Source organism: Piliocolobus tephrosceles, chromosome 19, assembly GCF_002776525.5.
Source record: "Piliocolobus tephrosceles isolate RC106 chromosome 19, ASM277652v3, whole genome shotgun sequence".
NCBI lineage: Eukaryota > Metazoa > Chordata > Mammalia > Primates > Cercopithecidae > Piliocolobus > Piliocolobus tephrosceles.
In genome coordinates this window covers 7,084,875-7,102,002 of record NC_045452.1, presented here as the reverse complement: position 1 = coordinate 7,102,002, position 17,128 = coordinate 7,084,875, and the positions used below count along the sequence as shown (strand labels likewise).

General features: G+C 42.6%; 1 protein-coding gene across 3 annotated transcripts in view; it reads right to left on the bottom strand.

The window, feature by feature from the left end:
- Positions 1 to 2,478: 2,478 nt before the first annotated feature.
- GRK3 (G protein-coupled receptor kinase 3) overlaps positions 2,479 to 17,128 on the bottom strand; it is a 164,531-nt gene continuing 149,881 nt past the window's right edge. The window contains exons 19-21 of one of the 3 annotated variants that reach the window (XM_023190665.2): positions 13,328 to 13,464; positions 10,325 to 10,438; positions 2,479 to 9,443 (exon numbers count right to left, since the gene is read on the bottom strand). In XM_023190665.2, the coding sequence (XP_023046433.1) occupies positions 9,282 to 9,443; positions 10,325 to 10,438; positions 13,328 to 13,464 (413 nt within the window). In that variant the 3' untranslated portion in view covers positions 2,479 to 9,281. Of the gene's footprint in view, positions 9,444 to 10,324; positions 10,439 to 13,327; positions 13,465 to 13,487; positions 15,038 to 17,128 lie in introns of those variants that run through there. The other 2 variants (XM_023190667.1, XM_023190666.3) reach the window with 2 other exon arrangements.

Genomic DNA, 17,128 nt, shown 5'->3' with positions numbered 1-17,128 from the left:
GGCCAAGACGGGCGGATCACGAGGTCAGGAGATCGAGACCATCCTGGCTAACATGGTGAAACCCCATCTGTACTAAAAATACAAAAAACTAGCCGGGCATGGTGGCATGCGCCTGTAGTCCCAGCTACTCGGGAGGCTGAGGCAGGAGAATGGCGTGAACCCGGGAGGCGGAGCTTGCAGTGAGCCGAGATCACGCCACTGCACTCCAGCCTGGGCGGCAGAGCGAGAGTCCGTCTCAAAAAACAAAACAAAACAAAACAAAAATGGTACATACACACAGTGGAGTACTATTCAGCTATAAAAAAAGAATGAGACCCTGTCATTGGCAACAACATGGAAGGAAATGTAAGACACATTATGTTAAGTGAAAGAAGCCAGGCACAGACAGAAAAGTTTTGCTTGTTCCCACTCATTTGTGAGAGCTAAAAGTTAAAACAATGGATGTCATGGAGATAGAGTTGCATGATGGTTACCAGAGGCTAGGAAGGGTAGATTGGGGATGCAGGGCAGGAAGTGAGGATGGGTAATGGGTGAGAAAACATGGTTAGATAAATAAGATCCAGTATTTGATAGCACTACAAAGTGATAATAGACAACAATAATTTATCATACATGTTAAAATAACTAAAACAGTATAATGGGAATGTTTGTAACACAAAGAAAGGATAAACATTGAGGTGATGGATACCCTATTTTCCCTGATGGGATATTACATGTTGCACGCCTGTATCAAACTGTCTCGTGTACACCTACGTCCCCACAGAAATTAAACATTAAAAACAACAACAAAAAAATGAGCCAATAAATTTCTCCTCATGGATTTCATTAATTATGTGCACTTCCAAAACTGTATGTGAGCACAAAGTAAAAGTTGAAGGTTTTATTGGGTGAATCTGATCTCTGGAAATAGCCTGAATAATTTGGGCTGAGAAACCATTTTTTAAGACAGGGTCTCACTCAGTTGCCCAGGCTGAAGAGCAGTGGTGCAATCACAGCTCACTGCAGCCTCCACCTCCAGGGCTCAAGCAATCCTCTTGCTTCAGCCTCCCGAGTAGCTGGGACCATAGGCATAGACCATCATGCTTGGCTAGTTTTTTATGTTTTTGTAGAGATAGGGTCTTGCTATGTTGCTCAAGCTGGTCTCAGACTCCTGGGCTCAAGTGATCCTCCTGCCTCAACCTCCCAAAGCACTGGGATTACAGGCATAAGCCACTGCGCCTGGCCTGAAAAACTCTTTTTTAGAACTCCAATATCCAAACTGGTAAAAGTGCCCAGGGAAAGAAAACCTTGCAGTTGTTAGATGGCTCTCCTCAAATTCAGTACACAGTTGAGGGGCTCCTGCATCCAGGAACTCACAGTTTAAAGGGGGGACATCAACATGATTACTCATAATGCAACGCAGGAGGAACCTAGGGCTTGGAAGGCATTTCCTTTTTGCGTCTCAACACGTCACTTACCTCTAGTCAGAGACAGAGGATGTTTCTGGCTTGGACGACCTTTCAGGATCCTCTAATTCAACTCTCATAACACAGGGGTGAGAAAACTGAGGGCCAAAGAGGTTGTCCAAAGTCATGATGCTGGGAATTGAGATCCTGATGCTATTTCCCTTCCTTCTGGCTCCTGAGGGGGTGACTTGATTTCTACAGCTGTTGAGAGGGCTTGGAGTGCTTGTTTGAACCCCCATACCCAGCTTCCCTCGGTTATGTAACACATTAGACCAAGGGTTCCCTGCTGGTTGTCGCCCCCTGCCCATGGATCTGGCTACACACTCCATGGTTGGGTGCCCTGTCAACTATTTTGCAACACGGCTTTCAAACTGGCAAGCACAAATATACTCCAGGGTTACTCAGTGGCTACGCGGACCAGTCGTGACTTCCTTCTTTTCTGAACTAGCGAGAGGGTATTTCCCACCCCCACCAGCTTAAAGACAGGAGATACCCAGCCTGCCCTTGACCCGCGGACCTAAAGGAAGCCAGTCATGCCCACGCAGCTGTGGCCTGGGGACTACCACCTTGGATTTCTGGCTTAGCGATGGGCACCATGGGGGGTGGGGGGAGCATCTCAGCACATTTCCGTGGGAACAGGGACAGGGAGCAAGGGGTCTTGTCTTCTAGGAGGGAATCGAAAGTCCCCCAGTGGTGGGCTGGGGAGCACGGAAGAGCTTCGAGATGAGCCAGACCCACGGGATTTCCTCACCGCCTGGGCTCTCCAGGCTCTTCGTTTGCAACGTGTTCTTCTGGGGCACAAGCGCTGGTCTCCCAAACCCCGAAACTGTGAAATTGGCTACGCTCCAACAATCCACCAAATCAGCAGAAATGCTTTCGGCGGTCCCCTTCTTCCTCTATGTAAAATCAGTCTCTGCGTGAATTTTCCCCAGAGTCGGGATTCTTTCCAGTCAGTCACTTTCTGATAGCTTAACAGCTTGGTAAAGAAATGCAGCTTTTAACTGAGGGGAAAAACAGCACACGGAAGTAGGTATCTTTGTACAGATCCTTTTTATTAAGATTTATATAGGCAATTTACCAACACAGAAAACCAGTCTAGCAGCTCCAAAGTAACTGTAAAAACGGTGGTGCTAACTGATGGTGGCGTGCCCCACACGGGGCAGGTGGCCTCAGACATGGAGCGGCATCTCCCGTGGGATACTATTTCAGACGTGCACTAGTCAGTGTATACTGAGAAGGGATTATAAACCTTCCCTGGCACAACAGATACAAAAAGAGATAGAACCAAGGATATTTTTTTCTAGGTACAATATCTAGATTTACAGTATCTAGTTTACTGGCTTCACTTCGTATAGTAATGCACAATAGAAAACGGATTTCTTTCTTCAAGGGTATTATACTTTGCCAAGAACATAGTAAATATGTTACTATATTGATGGCTATGAAAACAGACAGAGACAAATGAGTGAGGAGGCACGTTCTCTCACAGAGACAGGACTTCATTCTGTTTCACATAAATCCTTAAGGGGCCATTCAAATACAAGACCTCTTACAAAGTTTCAGTCATGCATGAGGGCGCTTACCTTCAAGACCCCATTTTCGAAACCATTTTGAAATAGTGAAGGGGGGAAAAAGTCACACTCAAATGTGCTACTCTTAAAAGCAGTGTTTCTAAACACAGCTTGTCTTTTTCAAGGAGTGAAGGTGGCCTTTCTGTTTAGTGGTTGGGTAATTGGGTGCAATAATCGAATCTTAAGGCAATGGCAAGGCTGATGGTGGGGATTTGGCACAATAAGGGGAAAGAATGATGCTGTCCAGTTGTCCCTTAAATCCTAAAGGATTACTAACGACATGGGAGGGATAGCTACCTGCCCCACGCACAGGGGCTCCCGGACAATACCGTGGCTTTAGAAACAAACCTAGGTTCTGAGGGAGTGACACTGCAGAGTCTTACAGAAATCCTTTTATGAGATAGCCAGTCCAGAATAAAGCCTTTGGGGTACTTGTCAACAAGCAAGAGGCCTTCTGAAGAGGTAGATGAAAGCAATATTTCACAGCAGGTTTGCTGCCCGATGTGACAAAAGACGTGCATGCGCCTCTCAGCACAGACCAGAAGATCAACTGTTGTTGAAAACGGTCCATGGCAGTGAGAAGAGATGTTGGCCACATTGCTATATGCATTATTTCCATTTTATTGTATTAAGAACAGGAAGGACTGCCATCTTTAAATAACAAACTATACAAATAAAAAGGAGCAGAAATAATATGGAATGTTTTTGACGAAAACAAACTTATGGATTCAATAAATAATATAAAATGCTTTTGTGCTAAAATAGAACTCTTATTTCTCATATATATATATAGTTCAGTGATCTTTATGCTATCCAGAAAAAGCCAAATCTATTATAATTAAACATAGAAAAATACCATTTAACAATAAAACTAAAAAAATGGCCAGTGTTGAGCTTATAAACCACATATAATATATACATCATTTAATATAATCAACTAAGAAAGTAAATTTCAAGTTCTTTGTAATACAAATACACAATTGAAAATATTTCTCCATTCCCTACCCTTACATCAAAGACATCTGATATTTAGGACAAAATTAAAAATGGAAGCATAGTTACCAGTTTTCAGAGATGATTTTGAGATTGTTAGATACTGGAGAGCTAACTCTGCTATACAAAGCTGAGTTATTTAACTCTAAAATGAAGGATTTTTTTTCTCTATATGTGTTTGATGAAATGCATACACTCTTAACCCATTTTCTATAGTTTCTTTGTGTTTTTAAGAAAGGCAATTTAAAATTTAGGACTCTGCATTTCTCAATCGATGCTAACACAGCTAGGTCAGAAAGACCCCATTGGGCCAGCGGTGGGGGCCTGCAGGAGTGGTAATCTCTGTTATTCTGCTAAAATAAAACAACTATCTTAGTCCTTAAGGACAAAGAAAATATAAAGTTCATTATGACTTGAGGAAGCCAAGGAGTACCATTTTAGAGTTCAAATTTCATTTGTTCCATAATAAACTGTTAAAATGTGACCTGGATTTTTAAAAAAGCATATTAACATGAATTTAAATAATTAATTCAAGTCTCTCCAGTAAACTTTACATAGGAGGGAAAAATCACGTTAAATCTTTAGGAAAAAATTTAAACTGTTAATTACTTTAAAAAATTTTTTTATAGAGATGGGGTCTTGCTGTGTTGCCCAGGCTGGTAACTCACCATAGAAGTGAGCAGGGCAGAACAGAAGAGGCCTGTTATTCTGACAGTTTTACCAGGACTACAATGGATTTGTAACAGTGTCCCCAACTGACCAATGGGGCAATGAATTCACAGTGATCCAGACACTGCCTCTCCACCTCGGGGGCTGCAAAGTGCACACACACACTCAGGGTGTTTTGGAGATGGCCCGGTAATGCTTTAGCTCTAGGTCACCTGTGCCTTCATGGGAGGGTGCCAGAGGGTAGGCAGAGGCAAAAGAACTTCTTCAGAATGTCCTGACAGACAGCAAATAGCTTCTGAATGAGTTCAGCAGCTCCACATTCAAAAACAAAGTGACCAAGTCTTAGAATAATTATCATAAGGAAAAATCTCCTGTTACGGGGTCGGGGCGCGGGGAAAACTTCACCTATCTTAACTCAGTTATTTCCTTGGTGCTTTATGGTGTCATGATTTTTACCAGCAACTTCTTTCTTCTTTCGCCCCATTTCTACCACTATTCTCTTTGTGACACCCAGCCCAGCCCCCACCTGTCACAGATCCCAGTGAAGCCCAACTCATTTCCCAACAAGTCAACCCCTCACTCAGGGTGGGAGGTGTGAATTCATCAAGCATCTCTGAATAACACAGAAACATTTCCCTGAACGTAACTGAGACAACACTGCATACGATTAAATCATACAAGATAACTCTTATCTTACCCCGGCACATTTCAAAGCATTTCTATAGGTTTACATCATGCGAAAAAGGCCAGACTTTGAGAGCGTTGTTTTCTTCTTGATATGTTAAAATTCTGAAACATTAGAAAAATCAATTCCACTGAAAAGTAAAATGTGTTGAATTGGCCCAGCTACAAATTCTGAGTGAAATTTTAAAAAGCAGAGCAAAACCACACTTTGATCTTTTTAATCTAGTTAAATCCCTGTTAATTGGTAAACATTACTTTGTAGATGGCCAACATGGCCTTCAAACCGTTGTTTCTAATACCCACAGATGGCATATGTCAGAGCAGAAATCAAGCTCCATCTTGTTTGCAACAAACAGACCGCTGTTGGCTGCTGCTGCTGTCTTGAGCAAAGTGCTTCCTTTCCTCGGTGCATCTCACTGGGTATTTAGCCCCTTCTTTTTTTTATTTTTTTCTTTTTGTTGAGACGGAGTCTCGCTCTGCCACCCAGGCTGGAGTGCAGTGGTGTGATCTCGGCTCACTGCAAACTCTGCCTCCCGGGTTCACACCATTCTCCTGCCTCAGCCTCCCAAGTAGCTGGGATTACAGGCGCCCGCCACCATGCCTGGCTAATTTTTTTGCATTTTTAGTAGAGATGGGGTTTCACCATGTTAACCAGAATGGTCTCGATCTGATCTCATGAACCGCCCCCCTAGGCCTCCCAAAGTGCTGGGATTACAGGCGTGAGCCATCGCGCCCGGCTGGCCCCTTCTTTGTGAACATCGGATTTGAAATTGTCACGTCAGTGAATGGACCAATCAGAGGCATGAGCACTTTGCGTGAACGTTGACATAATAAGCTGACTTCTAGAAGTTTTGTTGAAAAATCACTTAAATATGACAAAGAAGGAAAACCAATGAGCACCCATGACATGAGGGCATGAATGAACCAAAGAGAGTGTTTTAGGTTAAAAATAATAAACCTGGATTCACAAAAGTTTTTAATTTATTCCATATGTATCTTACATAGCAGCTTAAAGTAATCTATTATTTTTAGGCTTTGTTGATTCTTTTGAATCATGAAATCAAGACTTATTACAGCATGATTTTGTAAAAATATCAAACTCAATTATTTTTCTCATCAATGTTAAAATATCCCAACCACAGAAATCTAAAATAATGAAAAAATGTAGGCTGAATTTTGACCTTTTTAATAGTTGGAGTGTAAGAAGGGTGAACATCTAGGACTTACATAACACTTGGAAAACCTAAAACATCCAAGTACTACGGCTGGGCATGGTGGCTCACGTCTCTAATTCCAGCATTTTGGGAGGCCAAGGAAGGAGGATCGCTTGAGCCTAAGAGTTCAAGACCCCTGTCTCTACCCAAAAAACAAATTAGCCAGGAAAGGTGTCATGCACCTGTAGTCCTAGCTACTCAGGAGGCTGAGGTGGGAGGATTGCTTGAACCTAGGAATTCAAGGCTGCAGTGAGCCATGATCATCCCACTGTTCTCCAGCCTGGGTGACAGAGCGAGGCCCTATCCCAAAAAATTAAAAAATTTAAAAAAATATCAGCCAAGTATACCAAGATGTTTAATCCAACTGACTTTTCCTCTGGCCACGCAGGCAACCCGGTGCAGGCACAGCGGTATCCTGTGTCTGGTGGCAGCAACACCTCCATCACAACATTTTGGCAGAAGACATTCAAACCAGACCCCAACACAATGGGTGACTGCCCTGAGAAGCAGCTCAACCTAGTCTTACAAAGGACTTTAAATAAATGACATCTAGATGTACTTCTCAACCATATCATTGCAAATCAAATGTGAGTTGGGGAAGTGTAAAAGTTTACACTTTTGTTTGAAGCAAAAGGACTTTCAGGGTATTTTCCAATGCATGTATCTTTTCTAAAAGGGAGAGGAGCCTTATGTTCTATTCTTAGAGCAGAAATTCTAGTTTTTGAAAGAGATGTGGATCAGCTCAATTTTAGAACAAATGTGGCAAAGTTGAATAATCTTTCTGAACACATTTGTGTAGCTCATGCCCTAGGTACGAGACATTAGATGCTAAGCCCAGGCCCTGGTGGAGTCAACAGCAGGCCCTTTATCCTGGAGAACAGGCATGAGGCCCAGCGCATCCTCAACTGCACGTGCTGAGATCCTATGAGCTTGAGATACAGACAGGAACGGCATCAGTCACAGCTATAATTAACCAGGGCTGGGAAGGCACTCACTCTTTAGGAACAAAGGCTTTTCTGCTTCTAGGGTGTGTGTGTGTGTGTGTGTGTGTCTGTGTGTGTGTGTGTGTCTGTGTGTGTGTGTTTAAATAGAATTTGAATACTATTCTTCCTTTTTAAATAAGGAGAATGCATATAAGTAGTACGTCCCTCCTCCCACACTGGAAATAACAGATAGTAGAAAATGTACGTTAATTTAAACCCCAACTAGTAGTTAAGATAGACAACAAACCCCCACATTTTTTTTGCAAAGTAACTCTTATGAAATAATGGACTCTTTTGGTAATTTATCTTCCAAACTCTCAAAATAACTGCATTAAAAAGTACTTACTTTGCCCATGAACACAGCACACAAATATAAAAACAAAGATTTGGAACCGTTAAAAATATCAAGGACAGGATGCAGACAATTATGATGTCAAGTGGTTTATACTGTTAGTGAAGACATACACTAAAACTACTCCAAGAATGGGACAAATATGTGGACTTGTAAAATTATTTTTTTTAAGACTGATGACATGGGGGACTTCGCTGGTTCTCATAACCCAGCACCTATTTGGGGGTATCAGTGGGGCCTGGAGGCAGTGGGAGAAAACAAACTTCATGGGGCAGATGCTGCAGGGACCAGGAAGAAGGCTTCATGGCCTAAGGTCCTCACGGTCGTACAGTCCAGTGCAAAGTATCATTCATTCATGACACATGGATGACGACAATGAACGTCAATATACACAGTTAACCCATTTTGACACATTCATTCTTCAGCATTTCTTCAACACAATTCATCTTAAATTATACTACAACGTAAGACAGACCTGCTTTTGTACATCCATTTCTGATATGCCTCCCAGGGTCAGGCAGAAGGAAGCAGAATGACTGTCACACAACTGCTAATTGTCGAGACCCGAGATGGACTCACCCACGAGTGCTTCTGCACGCCAGGTACTGCTTGTCGACTCGTGCACACTGGACTCAAAGACTTCTGAAAACTGCTCTTGCCCCGAAACCTAAAACTCCACTGCCTGTCCTTCAGAATCATTGTAAATCTTTCCAGTGATGGACGGATGAATGCCTTCAATGCCTAGTTAATCCATACACTTGGAGAGTAAGCGTCCATCATTCCCACCTGGCTGAGGGGGCCCCGGAACAGACTGGTGAGAGGCAGGGCAGTCACGTGGGTGCGGCTCCCAGAGGAGGGCCCGAGTGCAGAAATATCTTCAACTTTTAACCCCAGGACAAGAAGTCAGTTGTGAAGTGTGCAAAGGAAACACACTGTGGCTCTCCCATCCCCCAGTAGTACGGAGCAAAGACACAGACAATCAGCAGTGACTAGAGATAAAACGCGGCAATGCTTACGGCCATCTGCTACCCAACACTGAACATCTTTAAATTCCATCCTGGAAAGTCTACGATGTGTTTGATATCAGACATAAACATTTACGTGATAAGTGGGAGTCACTTCAAGTTCTAGGTTCATAGGTACCAAAGTGTGTAGCAAAGAAAAAGAACTTTTATTTCTTCAGTAGTTTTGAATGTGGACAAATGCGACAAGGCAGGGAGCTGAGCCGACCCTGAGCCGAAGGGTCCCGACTCCCCTCGGGAGCCTGGAGGAGTCCCGGTAGCGAATAGATCAGATGCCTCATCCTTGTTCACCCCAAAAGGCTGAGACCCTGGTGTGTCCTCCGCAAGGACCCTCCCTGTTCCTGGGTGCTAGAGGCCGTTGCTGTTTCTGTGACAGAGGGATGGCTTTGGGAGCTCCACAGTGCCGGACCGAGGTTTGTTGAGGAACTTCGGGGCTCGACGTAAGAGACGCTGGGCCTCCTTGAAGGTTTCGTTCAACTCCTTCTTCCACTGCACAAACTCTGGATCACTCTGAGGGGGAACACAAAGGCAGACATTGTGACAGGCTCACCCACTTTGCCAACAGCAGTGGGTGCCTCTATTGATTACCAGCATCCCTGGAACCTCCGAAGGAAGCACACCCTAAGTGTCCACCCCCAGTGGCATTACTAGCTGATGGGCCGCGCTGCCACCTTCTCCAGAATCTCTTGAAAAGAGCAGGGAAAGGCCACATTAAAACCCTTCAGATGATTCCAGTACAATCCCACTCTGAGAAGCACTGCCTTTAATTTTTTAGAGATTATTTTTGATTTCTAAAACAAATGAAATCTGTAATAACATAGGGGAAGGAGTTTTGACAAAAAATTTTTAAATATATATTCATGTATGTAATGACGTTAGTAAAAATGACTTTTTGCATCTAATACGTGTTTATTTCTCTAAATATGCTCTCTTAAAACAGGCACACACTAGTACACCAGTCGCAAAGTGTCCAGGAATGAAATTTGTGTTACAACGTAACTTTGAGGAAAAGATGGCATTTTCCTTTAGAGAAGATGGCATTTCAGCTTGCCATCTTATATTTATCTAAATATATAAACCTTAACATCGAACATGCTGAAAAATCTTCAAAGCTATAGAATAAATAAAATTCTGGGCCCCATTAAATACTGAGCAGCTTTTCCTGATAGGGTAATGACATTATTTTATGTACATCCTCTTTCCATTTTCTAATAATGTTTGCCTTTTTAAAAAATAACGATTAATTTGCTGAAAATCTTGTACCTTGGGGCTTTCTTACTAAGTCTGTAAGTGATAAAACATGGTGTAAGAAAATGTTTTATAGTCAGGTAGCCAACTTTGCTGAACATTTCATTATTCTAACATTCACCTAAGAAAAAATAAAAACTCACCTCACATTGCAAGACAAATTGCTTCCCTCCTTTTATTCTCAACAAAATGCACTTTTTGTCTTTAATTTGAGTTTCTTCCACAGAGAGAATCTGTTCCATTGTCAGCAAATTTTGCTAACCGTAAAAACAGAAATTCAAAATTCAAATTATTTTGTGATTTCTTAAGTAGTAATACCAAAAACTATCAAGTTAGAACAAGTTAAAAAAGAAAACACATTCAGTTTTCTTTCTTTGATGATATTCTAGAAGTAAGGGGAAAGTGGCTGTAAAGGAACACACACCAAAGTTCAAATTATAATGTTTCAAGGAAAACTGCAGAGAAAGCAACGTTTTGCTATGGAAAAACGGCAAAGCTGTTCCCTCAACACAGAATTGATTTTGAATGCTGATGAACTGCAGGCGTACTTGTTGTACGGCACGCTTATATAAATTCTATCAATAACATTGTGAGGAAGCAACAGAGCCACATATGATTTATGTGAGTCAAAGGTGTGTGGTTCAGTTTTAAGGCAGGAACTCAGTAAATGTTTAGTGATGGCAGCTTGTAAAGCTAACAATATTTTGATAGTATCCCAATGATGTCATAAACAGAGGTGGTTTCATTAAAAGATTAAAAGGTCTATAGGCCGGGCGCGGTGGCTCATGCCTGTAATCCCAGCACTTTGGGAGGCCGAGGTGGGTGGATCACGTGGTCAGGAGTTCAAGACCAGCCTGGCCAAGATGGTGAAACCCCATCTCTACCAAAAATACAAAAATTACCCAGGCGTGTTGGTGAGCACCCATAATCCCAGCTACTCGGGAGGCTGAGGCAGGAGAATCGCTTGAACCCAGGAGGTGGAGGTTGCAGTGAGCTGAGATCACGCCACTGCACTCCAGCCTGGGTGACAGAGTGAGACTCCGTCTCAAAAAAAAAAAAAAAAAAAAAAAAGTCTATAGCATTATTGCTTAAGGTGAATGCTATAGTGTCATGAGTTCCTTACCATTTTATGGTTTTTTGTTTTTATTTTTAATAAATACTTCAGGAATCCTGAATGAGAAATGACACCCTGATGAACACTCAGGTTTGCTTTTTCCTTACTTAGACTTACAAATCTGCTCATGCATATGATGTAGCTTCTCAAATAGAACACTAAATGTTGAATCTTTTAAAACCAAGCTCATTTAGTGCATCCAATGTTAAGCAAGGGTAAGTTTTTTTTTTTTTTTTAATTCTCAAACATCCTGAAAACTGGGGTGATTTCCTTTTAACATGCCAGTGGGTAGCATAATAAATATATCATCTGCCCAGGTCCGCTCATTACCTGGAAATACACTGAGCTTTGGGGAGCTACGGTGATGCTTCCCAGCCCTGAGTTACAATTCAGGGTCCCCAAAAGAATCTTATTAATTGGAACTTAGATCCTAGATTCTAATTTTTCAAAGATCACTTTGATGGCAGGAGTGATGGTGGGAAGACCTTGATTCTTTTCAAAGAAACGGAGTGATATGCAATGGTAATCATGCATAACTGAATGAAAACTTTGCCAACAGTAAACTAAAAATACAGTCCAAAGTCAAATACGTGAGATTTAGGTGCCCTGTTTTCCACGCTTCTGATCCCTGCAGAACAGATGGGTGGTATTCCAACACATCCAACACATCAGCAATGTTGTCAGTGTTTGGGACCATTGTCCGGCTTCTGATGACTCACCAGGCCCCCCCCCCCCCCCCCCCCCCAAGAAAAGAAGCCTTCCACCAGGGTTGGCTCCTTCCTTGGTGACAAGCCCTGGGCTCCGCATACAGTAGGCACTTAATAAATGCTGCCTGATTTGCTGAAAGGTACAGTGTGGATCGGAAACTTCTTTTTATCTTGTTCACAAACATTAGCTCTCGAAAGGATCTTAGAGGGCAGCTACATCTTGCTGTCTGTTGTATGATCCATCTCCATTCTCAACAAGGTGGAGACACATGGCAAGTATCTTTTGGTGACCTCACCTCTGTGTCAAGTGTCATAGCCTGGGACATTATATTTGACCCAACTAGGAGAGGCCGTACAATGGAGAGACTGAGGGCACAGGACAACCGGGTCTGAGTCACCCCTCTACCTCCTAACTGTCCGGTTGTGTTTTTGGGTGGCAGACTTTCCCCCCCTAAGCCCGCTTTCCTCTTTATAAAATGAGAGTCGGACCCTCAAATGTTCCTAAACACACGGAGTTGTTGTTGTTGTTCCTGTTTTGTTTTGTTTTTTTTTTTAAAGCACTTGACCTCAGATAAACATGCAAAAATTACAGTACAGTCATCCCTTGGCATCCACAGAGGACTAGTTCCAGGAACCCTCGAGAATACCAAAATCCACGAATGATCAAGTTGCTGATATAAAATGGTATTGTATTTGCATATAACCTTCACACATCCTCCTGTATACTTTAAATCACCTCTAACATAAATGCTATGTAAATAGTTGTTAGACTGTGTTTTTTTTCCTGTATTACTTTTTATTGTTGTGTTGTTACTATTTTTCTCCCGAATATTTTCTCTCCTTCGTTGTCTGAATCCCAGGATGGGGATCTGTGGATATGGAGGGCTGACTGCAGTTGTTATGATTTCTATTTCCCTCATGTCACAGATGAGAAAACGGAGGCTGAGAGAGTCAGTGTGATGTGTTCAAAGTCCCAGAGACACTCAGCGGTGGAGCTGAACACCTCTGTCTGCCTTCAAAGTCCGGCTTGTCTTTTCTTTTTAGATCTGCCTAACTGCTCTCCAGCCTTCTTCAAATCCATCTGATGATGAGGTGCTTCTGATCGCACTGAATAGCATGTTCTATTTTCAGGTATTACCAAGTTCTTCCTTGACATGGAAGTTTAAAAACAAGTTAAAGTTTGCACATTACAATCTCATGGATACCAGTGAAATAGACACACAGAGTTTCAGAGGATATTGTATAAAACATGTCAGCAACATGAAATAACCATATGCTATTGTACATACTGGGAAACATGCTCGGTGAGACTGCCTTAGACTTACCCGGGACTCTCCCTCTCCTCTCCATTCAAGTCTATTTGGAAAGAGGTAAAAATAGCGACGCTGCCACTGAGTCAGAAATGGGTTTCCCAGTTTCAGCATGTACCCGTGCATAATACAGTCCTTCCCCAGAGCGTAATCTGAGGAATACAAAATCACTAGGAGTTAAATAGGCTCTGAAACAAAATGTCTTAGCAGCATTATTCTCTGAAAAAAGAACAGACATACTTTTTGGAAAAAGCAGGTTTCTATAAACAGAACACATTACAGAAGTCATGATTTTAGTTTTAAATGCATGTGCACTGGGGATCTAAAGATCAGAGGGTTCTGCAGCTCTCTCTGCTCACATAGTAAATGGCTGCTTCTCAATATTCTGATAAACCCAAGATGTTCATTTATCACTCTGGGAGGGCAAAAGTTAAGTTTCCAAACTCTTTTCATTATGTATAAGGAGAACTGGAGAATAGAGAGTATTTAAAGTCAAGTTATCCCCAGAGTACCTTCTCCTTTACGTGGGGTTGGGATTCCCCCTTTAATCTCTCTTTTATCTTAAAAATAATAATAGTGGGAATTTTCTTGTCCAAGTGATTTAAGGTAACATAAGGATCAAAAATGGTTCATTCCTCAGCTTAATGTTAGGTTTATTCCTCAAATATGTGGTTATGTATACAGATAATTCACACACATTGTTGAGTCCTGATTACATTTTTATCGTGAAATACTGTGTCTTTTAAAAAAAACGTTAATTTTAAAGTCTATATTAAAGGCTTTGGTGATTGTGCTAAAATCATTCACTCACACACTGATTTCTTCGACAAGTATCACATGAACGCCCAGGTGCTGGGCGTGTTCCAGATATTCTGGGTTCAGCAGAGATCAAAAGAGACAAAAACCCCTGCTTCAGAGAGTTTACAATCTAGTGAGAGTTTCAGACCATCAGTAAACAAGTAAAACCCATGTCGTGTCATCTGGAGACAAGCAGGAAAAGAACAAAGGAGAGGGAGGGCCAGGGAGGGTCAGTGGTGATGGGAAGGATGGAGTTGTCGTTTTCACTGAGAAGTCCCTGCATTTCCAAAATCTATTTAAAATATGAGCACAGTCATCCCTTGGCATCCACAAGGGATAGGTTCCAGGACCCTAGCAGATACCGAAATCAGTAGATGTTCAGGTCATCAATATAAAATGGCATGGTGTTTGTGTAGAACCTACATATATCCTCCCACAAACTTTAAATCACCTCTAGTTTACCTGTAATACCTAATACAGTGTAAATGCTACATAAATAGTCGTTACACTATGTAGCAGTGGTCCAGAACCTTTTTGGCACCAGGGACCAGTTTCGTGGAAGACAATTTTTCCACAGACGGGGGTGGAGGAATGGTTTTGGGTTGAAACTGTTCTACTTCAGATCAAGCATTCGATTCTCATAAGGAGCACGTAACCTAGATCCCTCACGTGCGCAGTTCACAGTAGGGTTTGCACTCCTCTGAGAATCTCAGGCCACTGCTGATCTGACAGGAGGCGGAGCTCAGGTGGTGCCTCCTGCTGTGCGGCCTGTTCCTAACCAGCCTCCCCCTCCTGGGGTGGGGGGGGGGTTGGGAACCCCTGCTGTATACCTTTTATTTGCATTCTTTGTTATTGTTGGATTGTTATTCTTGTTGTTTTTCTCCAGATATTTTTGATCACGACTGGTCCAATCCACAGATGCAGAACCTGAGACGTGGAGGACCGACTGTATTATAAGTTTTTTTTTTCAGGAATCTAAGCCTAGACTATATTTTTCTATAAAGGTGACCTCTGAGATTGTCAGCCGAGACCTACTTATGCACGAATTACTTACTAACATAGGAAGATAAATTCCTCGATTTGCTAAACTTTGTCTAATTACAGCTCTAACTAGAATGATACACTTGAACATGCTTATGAAGATATATATATATTTCTGGATCCAATTAATCAGGATTCTAGTGACATCATGACCCCCTCCTTGAGCAAGTCCACATTGATTCAATTTCCTGTGTAAAATCTGCTCTGGCAAACACAGCCCAGTGTGATCACAATGGACTTCTTCTCTAAAGAAGAGCTTAAGGCCGGGTGTGGTGGCTCACACCTGTAATCCCAGCACTTTGGGAGGCCGAGTGGGCGGATCACAAGGTCAGGAGTTCAAGACCAGCGTGGCCAACATAGTGAAATCCCATCTCTACTAAAAATACAGTAAATTAGCCAGGCATGGTGGTGGGCACCTGTAATCCCAGCTACTCGGGAGGCTGAGGCAGGAGAATTACTGGGAGGCGGAGGTTGCAGTGAGCCAAGACCGTGCCACTGCACTTCAACCTGGGCGACAGTGCGAGACTCCGTCTCAAACAAAAAAAAAAAGAAGAGCTTACAAATAAAGGCTGTGTGTCCCTGCAGAATTGAGGTAAGCACAGTTCAAAGAATGCAGGATTCCCTTGGTGTATTCTGGCAATGTTTATATACAGAGTAAGTCATCCAGAATCGAAGACACTTTAAATGATACAGGGAAATTGTCAGATAAGACCAAGGAATCCTGTACTAAGATGTTGCCACCAAAGTAACCTATTAATAGAGTGAAAGAGCTTCTGGTCATTCTTGTTACATAAGGTTAACCTTGCAAGGGTCTTTGCTCAGAGGGAAAATGAAATTACATCTTAACATAATCATCAACTACAATAAATAATCCAAAATTCAAGAAATCTTAGAAAAATCAAGAGTAACCATATTCAATGAATCAAGAATAATTGATTTATTTAAAACTTATGTTTCTTACTTGATGTTATGTTTAGTAGGGCACTGAATTATTTACATAAAAATACAGTTTGGCAATTTTTTTTTTTTTTGGAGACAGCTTCTTGCTGTGTCACTCAGGTTAGGGTGCAGTAGCACAATCTCAGCTCACTGCAGACAACCTCCTGGGCTCAAGTGATCCTCCAGTCCCTGGGACTACAGGCACATACCACCACGCCTGGCTAATTCTTATTTTTTGTAGAGATGGGGTTTCACCATGTTGCCCAGGCTGGTCTTGGATTTCTGGACTCAAGTATCCTCCTGCCTCAGCCTCCTGAAGTGCTGGGATTACAGATGTGAGCCACTGCGCCTGGCCTGATTTGGCAATTTTTAAAATGCTGTTTGTAATATAAATGTCTTCATATATTTAACTCTTTTGTCTACGGCCATACCACCTTTAACATGCCCGATCTTGTCTGTTCTTGGAAGCTAAGCAGGGTTGGGTCTGGTTAGTACCTGAATGGGAGACATTTACCTCTCTCTCTCTTTTTTTTGAGATGGAATCTTGCTCTGTCGCCCAGGCTTGAGTGCAGTGGCCGGATCTCAGCTCACTGCAAGCTCCACCTCCCGGGTTTACGCCATTCTCCTGCCTCAGCCTCCCAAGTAGCTGGGACTACATGCGCCCGCCACCTCGCCTGGCTAGTTTTTTGTATTTTTTAGTAGAGACGGGGTTTCACCGTGTTAGCCAGGATGGTCTTGATCTCCTGACATCGTGATCTGCCAGTCTTGGCCTCCCAAAGTGCTGGGATTACAGGCTTGGGCCACTGCGCGCGGCCCATTTACCTCTCTTGACAAGAGACATGTCATGCTAAGTTCCTTGCCAGGACTGGCTACATACTTCTCGGGCCCCAGCGCAAAATGAAAATGCAGGCCCCTTGTTCAAAAATGACTAAGAGTCTCAAGGTGATGACAACAGAGGACTAAACTGAGTCAGGTGCCCAGATGACTGCACAGGCACACACCAATGACACCAGCCCCACTCCTGACACTGTCATACTC